We start from the raw sequence: 23466 nt of genomic DNA, 5'->3' as shown, positions 1-23466 counted from the left end.
TGTATAAGAGACAGTCCCTTCCCTTCCCTTCCCTTCCCTTCCCTTCCCTTCCCTTCCCTTGCCCTTGCCCTGCCTTCCCTTCCCTTCCCTTGTCTTCCCTTTCCTTGCCTCCCCTTCCCTTCCCTTCCCTTCCTTCATCTTCCCTTCCCTTCCCTTGCCTTCCCTTCCTTCATCTTCCCTTGCCTTCCCTTGCCTTCCCTTGCCTTGCCTTCTCTTGTCTTCCCTCCCCTTCCCTTCTCTCTCCTCTTTCTGTGTCTCTCTCCTGCTCTGCCTCTGTCTTTCCTCTTTTTCTAACCCCTCCCCATGCCTACACTGGGCACTGAAATGATTGAAACCTCATCTTCTCTAGGAAATCTTCCTTGACTAGTTAGTGATAATGATTCCCATCCACTATACACATCCTTTGATTCTTCCCTTTCCATTCTATTAGACACACATGAGACTTTAGTTATAGAGCTGAAGTTTGGAGGCCACAGAATCCACCTCCTCCCTTTTTAAAACCCTTACCTTCCACCTTAGAATCAATACTGTGTATTGGTTCTAAGGCAGAAGTGTTAAGGGCTAGGCAATGGAGGTTAAGTGACTTGCCCTCGGGCACCCAGCTAGGAAGTGTCTGAGGCCAGATTTGAACCCAGGACCTCATGTCTCTTGGCCTGTCTGTCAAATCCACTGAGCCACCCAGCTGCCCCACCCCTTGTTTTACAGATTAGGAAACTGAGGCATAGGGCTATAAAGTGAGTTGTCCAAAGCCATATTAAAAGTTAATAAGTGATAAAGGCAGGATTTGAACCCAGGTTCTCTGATTTTAGGGCCAGCATTTTTCTACTGGGCCACACTGCCTCAATCCTTTGTTTATAATGTTAAAAAAGTCCTATATTTAATGTTTGAACACATAGGCAGTGGGGAGCATGACAGAGTCCCTGGAGAGTCAGTCTGGAAGCCAGAAGCCCTTGAATTCAAGGCTTCCCTTTCACTCATCCAGGTTTGACCTTGGACAAATTGCTCCACCACTCAATGCTCTGGCAACTCTTGATGACTTCAAATTTCAGAAACAGTGCCAGTCTGCTTTGGGGGAGAGAGTTTCTTGACCTGGCAGTGCCCCATGCCAGTGAAATTATAGGTTCAGGTTTTGTGCCTTCTTGATAGGCAATGGGGTGGGGTAAAGTGTTGGATTTAGAATCAGGAAGACTTTACTATGTGGGAACCCTGAACCTTTTATTATCATTATTTTTACTTATGGCACAGTATCAGTTGACTTTGTATGCGATTTCTAAGCCCCCAGTTATAATGTGTTTTAGACAGTGAGGTTTGGAAGTAGGTGACTCTCATCTTAACTCTTTACATACATGGTACCCAACCCAGTGCCTAAAATGGCACAGATGGTTGCCTAAGAAAGGCTGAAGCTGATAATCAGTTTTCTCAAGTGATCTGGAGAAGGAAATGACCAATGACTCCGGTAACTTTCCCAAGAAAACCCCAGATAGGATCACGGAGAGTCAGGCATGACTGGAATAACTGAACAACGTGTTAGTTCAGTCTAGTTTTTCAATTCCGTTCTTGCAAATTCATTGCAACAGGACCCAATTAAGCCTTTTCCTAGAACGAATGAGGGGGCTGCTCCTGTGGGAAGAGAGCCTCTTCTCTCCTGTTGCACTGGAATATCACTTCCCATGAAGCATAGATCTCAGAGACCACTAGTCCAATCCCCTCATTTTACAGATGAGGAAACCGAGGTCTAGGTAGGTGAAATATCTTGCTCAAGGTCACATGGATAAGGAAGCTTCAGAGATTGGACTTTGACTCCAGGACCAGAACACTTTCTTTTTAGAAGGATTAGGTTATAAGTAGAAGGAATGCCACACTTAGAGCACTTCTTTGCCCAATTTGTGCCAAGTGTCCATTGATTAATTAAGGCATTAATGAGCATTTTAAAGTACCTATTATATTAGGTACAGTTAGGCTTTGGGGATACAGAGATACAAAATGAAGGAGTTGCCCCCTCTAGAGCTTATCCTTTATTGGTAGCTGATCTGTGACCTCACATCCTGCATCTATCTCTCAAGGGGACATGAGGACAAATGAGCACTTGGGCATCATTGTATTCCATACTATCTTCCTTCGGGAGCATAATCGCCTTGTCTTAGAACTTAAGAAGTTAAACCCACACTGGGATGGAGAAATATTGTACCAGGAGGCTCGGAAAATCGTTGGGGCCATGATTCAGGTATGTCAAGACATTCTGCAGGTTTGTATTTTCCAGGAACTTAAAAAATTGCGGGAACGTACGAGGGGATAGATTCATCCAAAGCCCTAGGGTGAGCTGGGGGAGATCTAGGACTACCGGCTCTTTGTCCAGTGCCAAGGACTCCATTGAGTCTTCCTTGACTTGGACCATCTTCTTAGATCCTTGGCCATGAGGGTGGGGAGATGCACTTAGGAATGGATAGCCTTCGGTATTTGTTTTTTGACAACTCCTGGATGATGTTGGTAGAGCCTTGTACTGAGAGCTGTGATACAGAGGAAGGAAATGCCAAGTCACTTTCCTCAGGGATCTCCCAGTCTGGTTCGGTAATCATCCTGTCAGATTTTTGGGACAGATATAGTATTTGCCTTCAGGAAACTCTCAGTCAAATAGGGCTGCCATAGGCTTTGTTTGTAAAGATCTCCCTTTTAGATAGAAGAGACACAGTTCTTTTCTTTGGGAATCTGTAGGTCTGAAGGGACAGCTATAGTCCTTGCCCTTAGAATGCTCCATGTCAGAAAGGTAGTAAGATAAAGTAGAAAGAATACTGGGTCTTAGAATCATAGAACTTGGGTTCCAATCCTGACTTTGGTCACTTTATTTGTGAGACCTTAAGCAAGCCACTTAAATACTCTAGGCTGTAGATTTTTCCACTGTTATAGAAGGAGTTGGGCTAGATGGCCTTAGAGGGTTTCTTTCTTTCTTTCTTTCTTTCTTTCTTTCTTTCTTTCTTTCTTTCTTTCTTTCTTTCTTTCTTTCTTTCTTTCTTTCTTTCTTTCTTTCTTTCTTTCTTTCTTTCTTTCTTTCTTTCTTTCTTTCTTTCTTTCTTTCTTTCTTTCTTTCTTTCTTTCTTTCTTTCTTTCTTTCTTTCTTTCTTTCTTTCTTTCTTTCTTTCTTTCTTTCTTTCTTTCTTTCTTTCTTTCTTNACAAACAATTCCACTGGGTTTTACATGTATCATTGATCAAGACCCATTTCCATATTATTTTTTTAATTGTTTAAATTTTTTATTTTTTAGAAAAAATTTTCCATGGTTCCATGATTCGTGTTCTTACTCTCCCTCCACCTCCCCAACCCTCCCCCCTACCATAACTGACATGCATTTCCGTTGGTTTCTTCATGTGTCATCCATCAAGAACTATTTCCATATTACTGATATTTGCATTAGGATGATCATTTAGAGTCTACATCCTCAATCATATCCCCATCGACCCATGAGATCAAGCAGTTGTTTTTCTTCTGTGTTTCTGCTCCCACAGTTCTTTCCTTAGAGGTTCTTTCTATCTCTAAATCTGTGATCCTATGATGATGGACATAGTCCCTGTCAATTGAATGGGCAGTTGAAGTCCCTGCCCTCAGGGAGCTCTTAGCCTCATGGTGAGGAGGAAGAGGCAGGATGTAGATCTTGCTTTCAAGGAGCTTCCAGTCTGATGTGATAGACAGAACCAATATTTCTGAAGTACAGAGAGCATTGTAATTCAGAGCCATGAGGTTATATGAAAGTTACAAAAAGGCATTTCACCATGATAAGGGATTTGATCAGGGATATAAATGCAAATTCCAGACCACGAAGTAAAAAACTTCTTGGCATAGTCCCTTCCCCTTTAAGTGGAGAGTTCTCTTTCCACAGGGCAGGATCTATTTTGGCCCATGGTAGGGGAAAGGTTGGAGTAGCTAGATGGAGCACTGAATAGAGCACTAATCCTGTAGTCAGGAAGACCTGAGTTCAAATCTGGTTTCAGGCACTTATTAACTGTGTGATCCTGGACAAGTCACTAAAGCTTTACTTGTCTCGATTTCTTCATCTGTAAAATGGGGAAAATAATAACACCTGCTTCCAAGAGTTGCTGTGAGGATTAAATGAGAATGTTTGTAAAGCACATAGCACAATGCCTAATGCATGGTATATGCTACATAAATATTTGTTATTATTATTATTTTCTCCCAGAAATAGACTAAAGAATAAGAAGTAATATGGAGTAGTGGATGGAGCACTTGACTTGGAGTTAAAAAGACCTAGGTTCAAATCCTGCCTCAGATGCTTATTAGTTGTGTGACCCTGGGCCAATCACTTAACCTCTGTCTCTTCATTTTCTCATCTATAAAATGTAGGAGTTGGATTTCCTTGTCTATAAATGCCATCTCAGTTCTATATCTAGGACCCTATGGCTTTATCCCAACATGTTTTCAATTCTCTAGGTTGGAGAGCATCCTCTTCTTGGAAATTTCCATTACTGCTTCTCTAGTGTTTTGGTGTCCATCTAGAGAAGCTGTATACTTGGGAGCCAAAACCTCAATGCTTGATCCATTAATGGGAGTTTGCACAAAAAGGATGCATATTATTCCATCTTTTAACATGTTGAGTTATTCAGGGAGTCCACTCCAATGACATTCTAACTGGTTAAGGTCAAGATCAAGTACTAGGAGGAATAAGAAGAAGGAAGAAAAATAGGCAGAGAGTCAATGTGGTACCATGCAAAGAGATAAGGGTTTGGGTTCAAATTCTGACTTGATACTTATACACTTATCACTTTGTATTTCTGCACATACAACTTAACCTCTCTGCTATGACTTATCCAAGATCATCCAGGGAGATTAAAAAATACAAAGAGGCAAATGTAATCTTTGCCCTCAAGGAGCTTATGTTCCAGTGGAGTAGATACCTGTGGAAAGAGCTCTGAATTTGGAGTTAGAGGTTGTTGTTGTCATATCATTCAGACCATGGCCAACTCTTCGTGACCCCATTTTGGGGGTTGCTTGGCAGAGATACTATAGTGGTTTGTCATTTTCTTCTCCAACTCATTTTATAGATGAGGAAATTGAGGCAAATAGAATTAAATGACATGCCTAAGGTCACACAGCTAGTAAGTATCTGAGACCAGGTTTGAACTCAGTCTTCCTGATTCCAAACCCAGTGTTCTATCTACTGTATCACTTAGCTGCTGAAGTTAAAATCCCAACTCTGCTACTTACTACCTTTGTGAACTTGGATAAATAATTTATTCTTTGGGCTTGTATTCTTTATCTGTTTCTTTATCCCCCCCCTTTCCTTTTTCTGTAATCTTAATCTTTAATTCTTTATTTTTTATTTATTTACTTAAAAAAACCCACCCTTACCTTCCATCTTAGAATCAATACTGTGTATTGGTTCTAAGGCAGAACGAGCAGTAAGGGCTAGACAATGAGGGTTAAGTGACTTCCCCAGGGTCACACAGTTAGGAAGTATTTGAGGCCAGATTTGAACCCAGGACCAACTTCTAGGCCTGGCTCTCAATCCACTGGACCACCCAGCTGCTCCCTTTAATTCTTTATTTTAAATCTTAAATCTTAAAATTCTTTATCTGTAAAATGGGAAGGTTTGGATCTCCAAGGTCCCTTCCAGCTCCAAATCAATGATGTTCCACTTCTTCCCTTCCCTCCTTTCCCTTTGTGTCCTCTTTCTATCCATCATCTCCATCCCCCTCTTTCCTTACCAATGCCATTGTCAGTGCTTGAAGTAAACCTCTCTCCCATATTAGATGTCTCCTTGGCTTAGAGGACTTCTCCAAAGTAACCTGACTCTACATTGGGACCCAACTCTGGATAGCCTTCCTCTCACTGACCAGTGGGATCACCAGTTTCTCTCACTGGGCCTTTAGGGTCCCCAAATTCAGATTTATTGCTGGCCTTTACCTGTCGATGAAAGCCAGGATTCTTGCATGGACAGTAACACATTCACCACTCTTTTAATGATAACAACTCTCTATACCTTATATTTTTTATAGTGCTTTATACAGTTCCAGAACATTTTCACACCTATTATCCCATCTCATTATGATAAGATTTGTATTTTGAATGGTATTAGCATAGCATATTTACTTATTTATAATTCTTATCACACTGTCAAAGAAGCCAACAAAATTTCCATAATCATCATATGCTGATTTCTTTTCAATTTAAATACACATTTTTGTTAGCTTTCACTTAGCTGTTTGATGCTCTTTTCTGTATTTCTTTTGTTTATATCTTCTCTGGTTTTTCTTTTTGGGTCTAGACCTTTCTCCTTGTTGAATAAAATATTAATACCTTTTGTTTTTATATGAAGTTTATATCCAAATTTCTTCCTCCCCATTTCCTATGGAGGGAGCCATCTGTTATGACAAATAAAAGAAAAAGAGGCAAAAGAAAGCAATAGGGGCATCGAGGTGGCTAGTGGATAGAGAGCCTAATATTTAGAGAGGTCCATCTAGAAATGGGAGGTCCTGGGTTCAAATTTGACCTCAGACACTTCCTAGCTGTGTGACCTTGGGCAAGTCACTTAACAACAATTGCCTAGCCCTTTCCATTCTTCTGCCTTGGAACCAATACACAGTATCAAGTCTAAGATGGAAGATGAGGGCTTAAAAAATAAAGCAAGCAAGCAGTTGAGCAAAATTATTCAACAGCAGTAGAATCTGACTGTATATGTTCTTCAACACACACAGCCCCTAATCTATCTCTTTTCTGGTTGGCCTGTCTCTTTCATCCTTTGCCATAACCTTTCTGTAAGTTTTCTTTTTGTTCTTCATAAATCCTCTTATCCTCTAAGACAATTATTCTAGTTCATTTGCACATTTTTAGACATCTTCTTACCTTCCTATTATCTCAAGGAATCTTTAGTGCAAGGTCATGCTTCCCTTTCTTTTGCTTTTTAACTTCATCCATCATGATTTCTCCTCCCTCTCTGCCATTCTGTCCCTCCCACAATCTTGGCTAAGTGGAACCAAAAGTTTTTGGTATGGTCCAGAGATGAGCATGTATGCTTTGTCTCTCCCTCCCATCCACTTACTCTTGGACAGTTTCTTTTGTCCTACAACTTAATTTTGCCTTGATCAGCAGTTTGTTGCATAAAATATTTCCTGGGCCATCACTGCTTTGTCCTAGTTTTATATCTAGAAGCCTATTAGAGATTTTTATAACAACCTTATCCCCAAATCCATCAATTTCTATTTCATAGCCATAGGCTTCCTTTAATGTTTCTGTAGATCTTTCCTCATTTTCCTTTTCAGATCTGTGGCTTTTCGTTTTTGATTCTCATGGCTTAGAATTATAGATCTAGAGCTAGAAGGAACCTCACAGGTCACTTATTCTGACCCTTTCATTTTATAGATGTGGAAACTGAGGCCTAGAGAACTTAAGAGACATATCCAAGGTCATACAGGTAGTAAGTGAAGCCAGTACTCCTAGATGGTATTTTTCTCTGACTTCGGTTTTTAGGACGTTGCTCTAGGCTAGGGTGGCTTCTAACTCAGTGAGGTCCAGTGAGAAGAATTCTAATTTGAAGTCAGAGAACCTGGGTTTGAATCTCAGCTGTTTTCCTGACTTGTGTCCCTGGGTGTCATTTCTCCTCCTCTAGGTCTCAGTTGCTTAATCTGGAAGATGGGAAGTTTGGGCTGGGTCCCTTCTAGGTCTAAGTTGTGATTTCCAGCTTTCATAAGTAAATTATTTTCAAAGCTTAAATTTAGGGTAGCTAGGTGGCTCAGAGGCTAGAACACTGCTTCTGGAGTCAGGCAGACTCATCTTCATTAGTTCAAATCTGGCCTTAGCCACTTACTAGCTATGTCACCCTGCAAAAGGCACTTAGCCTTTTTTGCCTCAGTTTCCTCATCTGTAAAATGAGCTGGAGAAGGATATGGCAAACCACCCCAGTATCTTTGCTAAGAAAACTCCAAATGGCATCATGAAGTGCCAGACATGACTGAAACAATTACACGATAATAGATTTAGATATGAAAGGGATCACTGAGGCTTTGGACACGAGGAAATAATCCCTGGAAAGTTAAGTGATTTGCTCCAGGTTATATAAATAAGGCACAGTGCTCAGGACCTCTAATTTTCTATACTGTGCTTTTCTACTGTATGACAGTGGTTTAAGTCCTTTTTTCCTGCTCCACCCCCCTTTTTGCTGCTATAGATGGTCCTGGCACACAGCATCCTTAGTCTCCAGCAGGGCTTACATAGGCAGCTCTCCTTCTCCTTCATCATCAACTTCATCTCTTTTCTTACCCATCCATTGGGCCATGGGATGCTGATCACACTGATGGAGAATATCTTCATGTATGTCGGCTTCCCATATGGCAAACTCCAATGTGCATTTTCTGCATGATGGAATAAATCATGGTTTGTCAAACATAAGATTCTTCTAGATATATGGTCAATATCTTTCCTCTCTTCCTGTGATTTCTCAGATTATCACATAGCCCATTATTTGGGGCACATCCTATGCCTTATACCTCAGTTCTGCTATCCTCACTAGCTTTGGCAACTGCATTCCTGCAAAAAGTTTGTAAAGGGAGTTTAGGAAGGTCAATGGCTTCCATTTTTCCAAATCTTCCAGTCTTCTTTCCAATATAATATCATCATGAATTTCATTGTTCTGATCATGTTACTCTTCCTAGTAAGAGTCTAAAAGCCCAAGGCTGACCGAGTCTTCCCCAGAGACCCTGTAAGACCTTTCAGCACTGAGACTATTAGCCACAATTCTTCTGTTCAAATTGTTCATGCCATTCATTTCTTTTAAAAAAGAAAGAACATTTTGTAAATTGAAATAGCTAGGTGGTACAGTTGATAAGGGATCAGATCAAGAATCAAGAAGACCTGAGTTCTACTCTTTTTTTTATTCAAAGATCTTTTATTTTCCCAATTAATTACATGAAAAATAATTTTCAGCATATGTTTTCCAAACTTACAAGATACAAACTGTCTCCCTCTTTCCCTTCTCTCCCTTCATTTGGAGAGGTAAACAATTTGATCTGAGATATACATGTATTATCATGCAAAACACATATCGTATTGGTCATTGCTATAAGAGTACACTCAGACAAAACCAAAACCCTCAAATAAAACCTTAAATACACTGATGTGAAAGATAGTATGCTTTGATCTGCCTCCATCTGACTCTAAAAACCTCTGGAGGTGGCTAGCATTCTCTGCCATAAGTTCTTCAGAATTGTCCCAGAACACTGCATTGCTGAGAGGGGCCAAGTTTTCACAGTTGATCTTCCTATAGTATTACTGTCATTGTATATCATGTTCTTCTGGTTCTGCTTATTTTGCTCTGCATCAGTTCATGTGGATCCTTCCAGTTTTTTTCTGAAACCACCCTGCTCATCATTTCTTATAGCCTGAGTTCAATTCTTGCCTTAGATAATCACTAGCTGAGAGATTATAAGCATATCACCTATTTTGCCCAAGTTTTCTTATTTATAAAATAAGATGATAATAATAATAGTACCCACCTCTCAAGGTTGCTAAAAGGATAAAGTAGGCTATTTGTAAAGAGCTTTGCAAACCTTGAAGTACAATATAAGTCATAATTACTATTGCCTTTTGGTTTTATGCAACCCTTTATTACATATTACATTTCCCATCCCTCTCCCTTTGTTGTTGTAGTTATTGTTCAATGGTGTCCCACTCTTTATGAATCCTTTTGGGGTTTTCTTGGCAAAGATACTGGAGTGCTTGCCATTTCCTTCTCCAGCTTATTTGACAGATGAAGAAACTGAGGCAAACTGGGCTAAGTGACTTGGTCAAGGTCATGCAGCTAATAAGGTTCTGAGGCCACATTTGAACTTAGGAAGATGAGTCTTCCTATTTCTACTGTTGGTACTTTCTCCACTGTACCACCTAGCTGTCTCTTCTCCTACCCAGTGAGATTTCCCTTGTAACAAAAAATAAGAGCATTGGAAAAAGATAAAACAATTCAGCAAAACTAACCAGCACATGAAATGATGGTGACAATATATGTGATGTCCCACCCTCTTAGTTCCCTTTCTCTGATGAAGGGAGGGTGTTGCATTTTCTCAACTCTTCTTTGGGGAAAAGCTTGGTTGTTATAATTACATGGTGTTCAGTTTCGTTATTTGCTGTTGTTGTTGGTTGTTGTTTCCAATTATGCCACTCACTTTTCAAGCTGTGAAGTCTACTGTTAGATTATTTGCTTTTTCTTTCTCTGATTAGAATGAATTCTGGCATTAGCCCAGATGGCTTCCCTTTCCTCTGGAGTACCTTTACTGGCTCCTGAAATGTCTCTCCCCCCAAAAAAAAACTCCCTTCTTCACAGTTCTTTTTTTTTTTGGGTTAGTTTTTAAATTTTTTTTCTAAGTCCAACCCAGCCTCTTTTCTCTTCCAAACTCATTTGAAGAGATCTATATCCTTGTTTGACTTTCTTTCTTCCTTCATCACCTTGCTCCTATTTATGCAAACTTCTCTCATTCGATCTGAGTTTCACTGTTTCCGCTCCAGTTTCTTCACCTTGGTTTTTTCTCTCTGTGTGCCCTCTATTATTCACTTCTGCTGCTGCTGTGAATACCTATTCTGTTCTTTTTAAAGTGTTTCCATTTCACTTCTTCCCTTGAGAATTTTCTTTCCTTTAAAAAAAATTAAAGAAAGGTAGGATGGTATAGTGAAAAGAGCACTAATGTAGGATTACATTCATTATATTACATCATTAATCTGCCTTGTTTCATCATGCCGCTCATGTTACTCTTTATAGCAGGAACATAAAAACTCAAGGTTGCCTTGGGCTTCCACAAACATCTTGTATCATAGGGTATATAGCTCTAGAATTGGAAAAGAGGCCATTTAGTCTGACTCCTTCATTTTACAGATGAAGGAACTGAGGACCGTTGACTTGCCCAAAGTCACACAAGTAGTAAACAACAGAATTGGGATTTGAACTCATATCTTCTGAATGCAGAATGACTACTTTTTGCTTAGGAATTAGGTGAAATCAAATCATGAATGAGTCATGTGGCCTTAGAACAGTTACTTCTTTTTGGTTCTCAGGCTTCTCGCCTATAAAATAAGAGGATAAGAATATTATCTCTAAGGTCACTTCCAGCTTAAAAATTATGTGATTTTCATGTCTCATCACTAACTGGCTTTAAACAATATCTAATAAATAAATTTTTTTTATTACATTAAAATAATAATGTTCCTCCTTCCCCATCTCACATGGATAGGAGAATTTATGAATAAATAAGAGATAGAAAGCATTGTGAGATATAAAATGAATAATTTAGAATACTTTAAATTAGAAAGGCTTTACACAAATAAAACTAATGTAGCCAAGAAGGAAAGAGGTACATAGGAAAAAATATTTTAGAGACATTTCTTGGATAGTGATTTTATATCTAAAATATATAGAGAACTTTGTCAAATATATAAGAATATGAGCCATTCCCCAGTTGCTAAGTAGTCAAAAGACATAAATGAACGATTTTTGGATAAAGAAATATATGTAAATATATGAAATAATAATCTAAATCATTATTGATTATAAAAATGTAAATCAAAACAGCTCTGAGTTATCTCACATTTATCAGATTGACTAAAATGATAAAAGGGCAAGATGACTCCCTAACTTTGTGAAATGGTAGAAGAACTTCTTTCTCCTGGATTGTTCCTTATGATATTTTCCATTTCTTTCTGTTCTCACCAAAATTTGTCCATCTTCTCTATTCCTCTGCCCATTCCCTTAACTTTTAAGTAATTAATTATAGCTATTATTATAGCTTGGTCAGAAAAAACTTGGTGGCTTTCACTGAATATATCATCACCAGTTTAGTCTTTCTTATATCCATATATCTTATCAATCCTACTGACTCTTTTGGTAATAATATTCTAGATTATTCAAATAGAAAGGAGGTTGGACCCCTGAGACTTTGCCATTCACCACCAGCCTTTCTATCGGTCCTATAATAGAATCCCTCTATATGTGTGCTATTTCCCACAATTTAGAATATGACCTCTTTCAGAAGAGTTTGCTTGTTTTTATAATTGCGTTTTCCCCCATTCTTAGCACACTATTAGGCACATATTAAGCCTTTTGTAAATATTTTTCCATTTATTCATTCATTCACTGGAGACATCTAAAGTCTCTTCCAGATAGAAAATTTTGTGATTCTAAACATTCTTTCACTTAACATGTTTTACACACTCTGTTTAGCTTCACTTTTGAACCATTTTTGTCCCTATCACCAATTTTAGTACAAAAATCTCCCCCAACAGTGATCTTCTCATTGTGTGCCTGAAGGATATCAGTTGCAAATTTGTTTTGCAGGGCATAATCAATGACCAGACTGACCTTTTCTTTGCCCAATTTCGCCAGTGATACAAGTTTTAACTTCGGTCTTTTATCTTTTGGAATTCATATTGAATGTGATATAGTAGAGAGAGTGTTTGGATGTGTGTGGTCAGAAGACCTGGGTTTAGAGCTTAGCTTTGCTGTGTATTATCTAGGCTATAGATGGAAGGGATTTTAGATGCCACTGAGTCCAATCCCCTTATTTTATAGATGAGGGAACTGAAACCCCGAGAGGTTTTTGGATCATAGACCTTAAGTGGAGAGGGACACTCAAGGCCTTCTAGTTAAATTATTTTTCATAATCCAGTTAAGTGAGGCCTAGGAGATGCAAAGTCAAAAAGATAGTAATCTCAGAACTGGAATTTGAACCCACATCCTCTAAATGAACTCCAAATCTAGGATTCTTTCTCATTATAATGGACAAGTCATTTCCCCTCTTTGTGGCTCATCAGTAAAATGAAGAGATTGGACAAGATGATATATCTAAATCCATGGCCTTATCATAATCTTATGGATCCCTTTCTCAGTTGACCATTGAGATAATCTTCCAGAATTCTGCCAATTAACAGAAGATAGATGATTCTCTTGATTTTCATTCCATTTCAGATCATTAACTACAGAGACTATCTACCTCTAGTTCTGGGAAATGAGGCAGAGCAATACATCCCTCCCTACACAGGGTATAATGAGTCTGTGGACCCAACAGTGGCAAATATCTTCTCATTGGCCTTCCGATTTGGACATGGCTCCATCCCACCCTTCATATCCCGCTTGGATGAAGAGTTCCAGCCAACTGGACCAAACTCCACAATCCCTCTGCATCGCACCTTCTTTGCTTCCTGGAGGATCATCCTAGAAGGTAAACTTAGGCTGATAAGCAAAATATGAGAGATGAAGCAAAGATGTAGAAAGAATCTGACATAAAAGGAAGGAAAGAAGGAAACAAGCATTTATAAAGGGCCTACATGTGCTGAGTTTTACAAATATTATCTCATTTGATCCTCACAAAAATCTTGTAAGATTGGTGCTATTATTATCTCCATTTTGCAGTTATGGAAAAGAAGGCAGGTAAAAGAGTAAATGACTTGCCCAGAGACACACTGCCAGGAAGTGTCAGAAACTAGATTTGAAGTCATGTTTTCCTTACCAGTGGCTGAGGGTTAAATACATTGGACTGGATCAGCCAAGTAGTTCAGTGGATACAGTGGCAGTCCTGGAATCTAGAGGACCTGGATTCCGATCTGGCCTCATACACTTCCTTTTTACCTAGGCTTTGCCCTTCTGTCTTAGAGTTGTTGCTAAGACAGAAAGTCAGGGTTTAAAAAAATAGATTGTACCTTTTCAGCCTACAAAGGCAAATATTCCCATGATGCAGTGAAAAGAATATTGGATTTGAAATCAAGGGACCAAAGTTTGAATTCTTGATTTGCCAGTTATCTGCAAAGTTTTATTTTAGACCAGTCATTTAACCTCTTTAGGCTTCAATTTCCTCATCTATAAAATAAATTGTTTGGATTACAAGTCCTGTGCGGCTCCTTCAAAGTCTAAATTCTATGATAAACAAAATCCTTTAAGCCTTTAAGAGTGATGGGTTCATAGATTTAGAGCTGGAAGAACCCTGGAGGTCATTTACTCCAGTTCCTTCATTTTGCAGACAAAGGTACTAAGGTCTAGAGAGATGGAATGACTTGTCTAAGGTTAAATAAAAGTAGAACCTTGATCTCCTGATTTTATTATGTAAGTACTGGCAGGAAATAGATTTTTTTAAAAAAGAATACATTTCTGAAAGAGTAATGGTTAACTATTGAGAGAAGTGGGGGCATACTTGTTCTTTAAAGGCTGAAGATGGGGGAGAGCCACATAACCCTTCTACAGCATCACCTCAAGGTTTCTTTTGGCTATAGAATTCTGGGATAGATGGGCCAAGGGTCTGATCCATCATGGTGAGTCCTATTTTGCTTTATAAGGTATGTGTCCTAGAAGCCCCTTTGGCCATTTCCATTATTTATTCCATTAGGTGGATGTTGCCTACAAGATGTTAGCCTGACCAAGAGACTCCTAGGATATGGGAGGGGATGAAAGTCGATAAAATCCATTGTCAGGGAAAATCACAGTAGTTAAAGCAGGAAGGAAACTTAGGGAACATATAATGCAACTGCTTCATTTTGTAGAAGAAGAAAACTTAGGTCAAGAGAGATGAAGACTTGCCCAGTGTCACAGAGCTAGCCAGTTCCAGAGTTGGTACTAGAACCATTTTTTTTTTGCCTCCAAGTTCAAGGTTGTTTCCACTAATATAATTTTTTCTCCTTTAAAACACTTATCTTCCATCTTAGAATAAATAATAAGTATTAGTTCCAAGTTGGAAGAAGAATAAAGGCTACACAGTTGGGGTTAAGTGACTTGCCCAATTTCACATGGCTTGGAAATATCTGAGGCGATTTTTTAAAACCCTTCCCTTCTGCCTTAGAATTAATACTGTGTATTGGTTCCAAGGCAGAAGAGTGGTAAGGTTAGGCAATGGGGGTTAAGTGACTTGCCCAGGGTCACACAGCTAGGAAATGTCTGAGGCCAAATTTGAACATAGGACCTTCTGTCTATTCACCGAGCCACTCAGCTGCACCCCCCCCCCCCCGGAGGTCATGTTTGAACCCAAGATCTCCCATCTCTAGGCCTGACTTTCTATCCACTGGGCCACCTAGCTTCTTTGAACATAATATGGCTCCATAGTCCCTATTTGATCCCATTTTTAGCTAGGAGTCTGTGCGGTATAGTAGAAAGATCCCCTGGTCTCAGTTCCCTTGTCTGTAAATAGGAGGGGGTCAGATGAATTGAGATCCCTTCCAGTGCTGACATTCTATAATTCTATGAAATCAATATCTCATATGAGGGTAGATCTGTAATTGCTTAGAAATAAATGACTTCATCTTACTGTTAATTGGTTTAAAAGAGATTCATGTTGTAAATGGAACTGAAGTTAGAATGGCTCGACAATTTCTTGCCCACTCAGCTAATCCCGCCATGTCTCAAACCACCCATTGTTCTAGCAAGTGATAAGAGGTCTTTTCTCCTTGCACGGGCACGGCCAGGATTTCCCATTTGGTTAGTCCATTTGCCAGGTCAGCAGTTCTTCTTGATGACCCAGGCCTTCTGAATATCGCCTCAGCCAATAGCTAGGATCAGTATCGTCATCCTCCATATAGAAAGATGGCGCTATTGACCCGTGTCTGTCAGGCCTGCGCTCTGGGCTGCTTCCAGCCTAGGGGCCATAATACATTTATGTATTTGAAGTACTGCTGACTTCTAATCTTCAGTGTCCACCTGTGAGATGGCTGGCTAAGGGGTGGATTTTATGTGTTATGACATGGGTCAGAGAAAATTGTTCTGTAGAGCTAATTAGCATGTGGCATCATCCCCCCTCCCCAAACCTTTGCTTCCTGTCTTAAAATCAATACTAAAGGGGACAGCTGGGTAGCTCAGTGGATTGAGAGCCAGGACTAGAGATGGGAGGTCCTAGGTTCAAATCTAACCTCAGACACTTCCTAGCTGTGTGACCCTGGGCAAGTCACTTGACCCCCATTGCCTACCCTTACCACTCTTCTGCCTTAGTACCAATACACAGTATTGACTCTAAGACAGAAGGTAAGGGTTTATTAAAAATTTTTTTAAAAACCAGTACTAAAATATTGGTTCCAATATGGAAGAGTGGTAAGGGCTAGTCAATGAGGGTTAAGTGACTTGCCCAAGTCATAAAAATAGGAAATGTCTGGGGCCATATTTAAACTCATCCTGGCTCCAAACCTGGCTCTTTATTCACTGAACCACCTAACTACCCTCATCTGTTGTCATTTTAAGATTAACCAATCAATCAAAGAACATTTATCCATTGCCTAATATGTGCCAGATGGGGGCAGCTCAGTGCTATAGTGGATAGATTGATGAACTTGGAATCAGGAAGACTCATCTTCACAAGTTCAATTCTCTCCTCAGACACTTACAAGCTGTGTGAACTTGGGCAAGTCACTGTATGTTCCCTGTTTCCTGTTTGCCTCAGTTTCCTCATCTGTTAAATGAGTTGGAGAAGAAAATGGCAAACCACTTCAGGATCTTTGCCAAGAAAATGCCAAAAAATGGGGCCACAAAGAGCTGGACACAGCTTAAGTGACTGGACAACAACAGAAAGTCGAAGTATTAGATGTGGGGAGGGAGGACGTTCTAGGCATGGGGGACAGCATGTGCAAAAAAAGAGAGAGAGGAGAGAGAGTGTTACATGAGAGCAATAGCAAGAAGGGCAGCTTGGCTGCACCATAGAGTGACTGAAGGGAAGTCATGAATAATAAGTCTGGAAAGGTGGTTTGGCACCAGGTTGTAAAGGGATTGAAATGCCAATGCTTTTATTTGATCTTAGGGGCAATAGAGAGGAGCTTTCTTAATAAGCAGAGAAGCTGGCTGCCTGACAGCTCTGTCTCTTCCTACTAATGTCAGGCTAAGGAGTTTGCATTGTATCTTATAACAGCCTAATCAGGAGCTTCTAACGGTGTTTGAGCAGAGAAGGAGCATGGTCAGAATTGTCTGTCCATTAGGAACCTGCAGAGGAGGGCTTCATATTTCAGAATCACCCCTAGGGAAGGCTCCAAGTGAACAGTGAACAAAGATGAGAAACCAGGGACTAAATAATGGACTGGGACTAGAGGTTGGGGGTAAGATGTGGAGAATGAAGAGGGAAGGAGACCTGGTTTTTCTTCCTAAAAATGAACTGCCTTTTCTACTATGGATGGACAGAAAAGAGGTGAAACAGGAGGTGACAAGACCATTCAAGAAGTTGTAAAGAACTGAATGAGGGTAGTGGCAATATTGGTGGAAAAGACAGATAAAATATAAAGATCTATAGGAAAAAAAAAGATTGGACTTAACCTGATGGGATTGTAGTAAGGAAAGACTTGGGTTTAACTCCTGCCTCTGATGCTGGTTGTATGACTATGAGCAATAATCAATTTCTGAATTTCAATTTCCTCATCTGCAAAATGCCTGTGATGTCCCACAGTGGCCGTTGTAAGGCTCAGATGCATCTAAAATACTTTGGCAACCTTAAATCTATCTGTACATGTCAATTATTTCTAGTGGCAGCTGATTGAACATGAGAGGAGAGGGAGAAGGAGACATCATAGACAAATAGGATTTGCTGAAGAGGACGTAGAATCTGTGATAGGAAATGAAAAGTTGGAAGGGAAGGGCAGCTTTGGGGAGGAGGAAGTTTATAAGTTCAGTCCTAGATGAGTTGAGAGAAATGCAGTTGATATCCCATAGGCAATTGGGAATGGCAGGGCTAGAACTCAGGAGTTACCAGTATAATGGTGGTAATTGATTTCATAGGAGTAGATGATGCCCATTAAGAGTGAGAGGTTAGAAAGGGAAGGAGAGATGACCTGGAATCAGAGGGCTTAGGGGATTCCCATCCTGAGACAGTAGGGAGAATCTGCCCCAAATCACACAACCAGTCTGAATAACTGATCATCTGAAGCTCTGTCCAGTGCATGTACTCCCACGTTACACTGTTTCTCCAGGGCTAACATTCTAGCTCCTGGGATTAGAGAGCTGCTAGTTCCACTGTCCTGCTTAGAAAATCTTTGGAGTTCATTTCTGGATGCCATATTTTAGGAGGGATATTAATAAGCTAGAATGTCCAGTAGAGGACAACAAAGGTGGCAAAGAGACTTGAGTTCATTCCAGATGGAGATCATTTGAAGGAGATCAGGATACTTAACCTGGAGGAGAGAAAACATGGCAGAATGGGTCACAGCACTTGTTTTCAGATATTTGAAGGACTCTCATGTGACAAGGGCTTAACTTTATTCTGTTTGGCTCTAGAGGGCAGAACCAGGAGCAATGCATGGGACTTTCAAAGAAGTACTTTTAAGTTTGTTGAAAAGAAAAACTTCCTAACACTAAGAGGTGTCTACAAATGAAATGGGCTGCCTTAGGAAGTAGTAGGCTCCCCCTTTTTGCATGGTTAGAGTCTTGTTTACATTGAGACTAGATGGCTTTGGAACCTACTCTTTTTTTACTTTTATCTTCTGTTTTAGTATTAATTCTTCTTTTAAAAAAACCCTTACTGTATGTCTTAGAATCAATACCAAATATTGGTTCCAAGGCAGAAGAGTGGAAAGGGCTAGGCAATTGGAGTTAAGTGATTTGCCAAGGATCACACAGCTAGGAAGTGTCTGAGGCCAGCTTTGAACGCAGATCCTCCCCACTCCAGGTCTGGTGTGCTATACACTAGGCTACTTAGCTATACCCCTGCAAGGCATTTTTTACTCTCATTTAATTCTCACAACCACTCTGGGAGATAGGTACTATCATTATTCCCATTTTATAGGAAACAGAGGCGAATGGAGGGTAAATGACTTGTCTAGGGTCATATAGATAGGAAATGTTCATTTAGCTCCTCCAATATTAATTCAAAGACAGAAGAGCAGCAAGGATTGGGCAATTGGCGTTAAGTGACTTGCCCAGGATGACACAGGTAGGAAGTATCTGAGGCTGGGTTTGAACCCAGGTCCTCCTGACTCCAGGACTTTTGCTCTATCCACAATGGTACCTATGTACCCCTAAAACCTACAATTAACTCTGAGATTTCATTGATTCTCTCTGATACCTTTCCCTACATGTATAGAACCTAATGCTATTTGCCCTTTCCAGGAGGCATTGATCCACTCCTCCGAGGTCTATTAATCAATCCATCCAAGCAATTGAAGCAGGATGAGATCCTGAATGAAGAGGTCAGAGAGCGGCTCTTTCAACAGACTGAGGTCATTGGTTTAGATCTGGCTGCCATCAATTTGCAAAGGGGAAGAGACCATGGCATCCCAGGTATGTCCCTCCTGCCCTTGTTGCCCTAAGAAGAGAGACATGCTGCCAATGGACCAAAAGGAGGAAGGGTTTGCCAGACTGACTACCAAGTTAGGCTGGAGTCATGAGCCAAAGATAGGGGTGAATCAACCTACTTTCTAAGCTAAAGGCGAACCTATTTCTGCAGTACACTTCTACACTTTCTTCCTGATTTCAGGTCCATAAGTGATGCATCTCTGGAGGTTACAGGAGATGGAAGGAGTCTTGATGAGTTCTGCAGTGAAAGCTCTGACTCAAAGGTTCTTAGGGAAAGGATGCAGATAATTGCTTTGACTGAGAAAGAGGAAGAGATCTTCCTTTTCCTTGGAAGACCAATGGGAGACCCTGACTCCAAACCCAGTGCTCATTTTGCCTTCAGAGTGGTATAGCTCATAGGATCAAAGATGAGAGAGACCTTTGAGATCAGCTAGTCCAAGGCTCAGCAAACTTTGGCCTCAAGAGCCAAGCGTGTCCTTCCTCTTCCCTTTCTTGTATAAAATAAGAGCAAAGCCTCAAGCTATAATTTACTAAACCTTGAGTCTAGTCCAACTCTTGAATTTTACAGATGAGGAAACTGAGGTAAAAAGAAATTAAATGACTTGCTCAAAGTCAGAAGATAGTAAAAAACCAGAATGAAGGAATTTGAACCAGCAAACATTTATTAAGCACCTGTTATGTGCTAGACACTAAGGATACAAATACAAAAATGAGGTAATTCCTGACTCAAGGGGCTTATAGTCTTCTTGGTTTTTGGACAAGATTCCACAAACGGATTTGTTGTTTATCATTGTTTAAAAAAAGTCAGCCCTGGAATTTGGTCTGACCTACTCAGGGCATACTTGCTTAGATCTGGTTTTTTCTTACATTTTTTATTTTTATATCAATCACAAAATAGAAAAATTGCCAATAATGCAAGAAAATACATTTGTGAAGGGAAATGGAGGAAATGATCAGAGAAGAAACAGCCATAAAATGTCTCCTGGGTTACACAAGAAGGATATGAGAAAAATGAGGTGACTCTAACATAACGAAAGAGGAAGAGTTTGGGTTTTTAAAAATAGTATAATAAAAAAGTGGTGAGAAAGAAAAGTGAAAAAAGATACTTTTTGAAGATTTTTTTTTCAGCTATATGAAACAGAGATGGGAGTTTGCTTTATGAACAAGTGAAAAGTTAACAGCAATAGCCACTAGAACTGTGACTTCATTGATAGAGGGAATTCCTGGATGAAGAAACTCTTACTAGTTCTGGTTGGCAACCTCTCTGCACCATATAATCTTAAAGACTTGCCTAATTGCCAAAAAGTTGAGTAATTTACCCTCAAACCATTCAGCCACTACTTGTCAGACTGATCTCCAACAGAGGTTTTTCTGGCTTCAAGATCAGCTCCCTATTTACTATTACTCTACCTCTTTTTTTTTTTTTAAAAAAGAAAACTCTTCCTTTCTGCCTTAGAATCAATACTGTATATTGGTTCCAAGGCACAAAAGTGGTAAGGGCTAGGCAATGGAAGTTCAGTGACTTGCCCAGGGTCACCCAGCTAGGAAATGTCTGAGGCCAGATTTGAAACCAGGATCTTGCAGGTTTGGTTTTCAATCTGCTGAACCATCTATCTGCCTCCCACAACTCTGCCTGTTGAAAAAAATATCAGATTATAAATTGAATCCATTAGTTCTGAAAGAACAAAGTGGAGTGGACCTGAAGAATGATAAATTTGGATGATGATCAAATGCTCTAAGATTTGAGGACTCAAGGCTGTCATGAGTGACTGTAACGTCCCTTTTCTTTCATAATGGCAAAAGGACTGAGGTTGAAAGTCCATTCACAGGATGCCCCCAGCCCTTCAATATACCCCCTTTGGCCTATTCTTTTGTGGCTTACTTTCTACTTCCTCCATCCCAAATGTCCATATGGGCGATTTGTGCCTAATTTGCAGCAGAGCCTTCCAAGCTCATATTGGTCTGATCAACCACAAGTGGACACACTGTACATTGACCCTGCAGTAGTGAGGTCATCAACAGAATCTGATGGTATATTTAACATTCTGCTCCCATAGACTCTAACTTCTATCCCTAAAAAGGAGGGAGGTATATTTTTTGATGTCTTATTTAGGGCTGTGCTTGGTCATCATAATCATGCAGGATTAAGTTCAATAATTTTGGTTTTATTTATTTAATTTATTTTCTTTCCACTTACATAGTCATAATCCCTGGGAAGAAATGAGTATTGAAGAAAAGTAAAGAAAAATGGTGGAGAAGAGCTAGGAGGACCTTCCAGTTCTTTTTGGGGAGGCTTATATGCAAAAAGCTCCAGAGACAAAAATAAGCTAGCCACCTGTGGGAGACAGCTTCCACAAGCTTCTCTAGGTTTGATTAGAGAGGCCAAGTAGAATGGGGAGTGAGTAGGATGAGGCAAGGATGATTTGGTGAAGGTAGGGCAGAAAGGTCAGTGGGTGATGGGCTCAGAAAGGGAGTTGGGGCAACTACTCAATCATCTTTCCATGGTATTGTTCCAGGGTACAATGCTTGGAGACGTTTCTGTGGTCTCTCAGAGCCGGAGACTGTGGAGGAGCTTGGTGATGTTCTTGAGAATATGGATTTGGCTGAGAAATTTCTGGCCCTGTATGGGACAGCAGACAACATTGACCTGTGGATTGGGGCTATGGCTGAGCCTTTTGTTCCCGGTGGGAGAGTGGGACCTCTGCTTTCTTGTCTGATTGGTCGACAGTTTCAGCAGACTCGAGATGGGGACAGGTGGGATTCAAATCCAGGTCTTTGTGGCTCTGAGCCTAGCATTCTATCCATGAGGCTGTTTCCTAATTCTGGAATGTTGAGTTAGTGTCACAACTCAGTCTATGGTCTGAGAGTGAAATCACAGAGCCCACTTGAAATAAGTAGTGGGTTGTGGGTTCAGGGACAGGACTAGGTAGGGGAGCTTGGGCACCCTCAGAGGCTGGACCATAAGGGCATTAGTGGCATGTGGCAGAGACTCTGTGGTTCTGCTGCTGGGAGCAAACTCCACTATTAGATGGATGAATGAGATGAGTTTTCCCCTTCCCGTTCCAATCAGGAGTGAGGAGAGTAGAAAAGGATCAGGGTCAATAGAAGAAAGCAAATGGATATGGGTGGGCTGGTTGACATTCTTTGGGAATTGTGCTTGGATGATACCACACCTGCCTTCACATTCAGTACACACTCAGAGCTAGCACTGATGAAATGAATGCTGTATTCCAGACTGGCTGATTTCTCCTTATATCTGCAGGTTCTGGTGGGAGAATCCAGGGGTTTTTACTGATGAGCAGAAAGAATCCTTGAGTGTTGTTTCCTTGCCCCGTCTGTTCTGTGACAACACCCACCTTCCTACAGTCCCTGTGGATGTGTTTCAAGTCAACAACTATCCAGAAGATTTTATAAATTGCACAGAATTTATAAAGCTTGATCTGACTCCCTGGAAAGTCCAAAATGAATAGAAAGGTAAGGATTATGTTTTTATCCTACTGTCTCCTGTCTCACTTTACCCTGATATCCTTGTAGTTTCCAATGACTCAAAAAATATTCAAGCTGGGGCCAGTGGATTGGAATAGAATCACCTGGATGGGACCTTAGAAATAACCTAGTTCAACCACCTTATTTGGTGAAGGATAAAACAGAAAGGTAAATGACTTTCCTGAAGTCAAATGGTAAAGTAGTGACAGAGAGAAGAGTAGAATCCTGTTCTTATGAGTTCTAAGAGCGAGGAATTTCTATAATGGTAGAAAGAACATTGGCCTGGGAGTCAGGAGAGAAATGAATTTTTAAAAAGACCTTTACCATCTGTCTTAGAATCAATACTAAATACTGGATCCAAGACAGAAGAGTGGTAGAATTTAGGCAATTGGGGTTAAGTGACTTGCATAGAGTCACACAGCTAGGAAGTGCTTGAGATCAGATTTGAATCCAAGACCTCCCATCTCTAGACCTGGCTTTCTAACCCCTGAGCTACCTAGCTGCCCTGCAAATAGACTTTAATCAATCAACAAATATTTATTAAATGCCTTTTGTGTTCCAGGCACTGTGCTACATGCTCAGAGTTACAAGTACAAAGAATGAACTAAATTCCACTTGCCAATGAGCTTATATTCTAGTTTAGAAGTTCTTTGCTTTTTTGTTTCATGGACTTTTTCAATAATCTTAGGAAAACCTATGGACTTCTCAGAATATGTTTTTTATATACCTAAAATAGTATATAGAGTTATAAAG

At 40.2% G+C, this 23466-nt stretch overlaps 1 protein-coding gene across 1 annotated transcript in view; it reads left to right on the top strand.

The window, feature by feature from the left end:
• The window catches only part of LOC123246781 (myeloperoxidase-like), a 47375-nt gene extending 24678 nt beyond the window's left edge, over positions 1-22697 (top strand). The window contains exons 4-8 of the mRNA XM_044675573.1: positions 2064-2224; positions 12952-13204; positions 19042-19212; positions 21744-21981; positions 22490-22697. Of these exons, the coding sequence (XP_044531508.1) occupies positions 2064-2224; positions 12952-13204; positions 19042-19212; positions 21744-21981; positions 22490-22697 (1031 nt within the window). The remainder of the gene's footprint in view (positions 1-2063; positions 2225-12951; positions 13205-19041; positions 19213-21743; positions 21982-22489) is intronic.
• Positions 22698-23466: the final 769 nt, after the last annotated feature.

The sequence above is a fragment of the Gracilinanus agilis genome, chromosome 4 (assembly GCF_016433145.1).
Source record: "Gracilinanus agilis isolate LMUSP501 chromosome 4, AgileGrace, whole genome shotgun sequence".
NCBI lineage: Eukaryota > Metazoa > Chordata > Mammalia > Didelphimorphia > Didelphidae > Gracilinanus > Gracilinanus agilis.
This window is presented reverse-complemented; position numbering and strand designations above follow the sequence as displayed.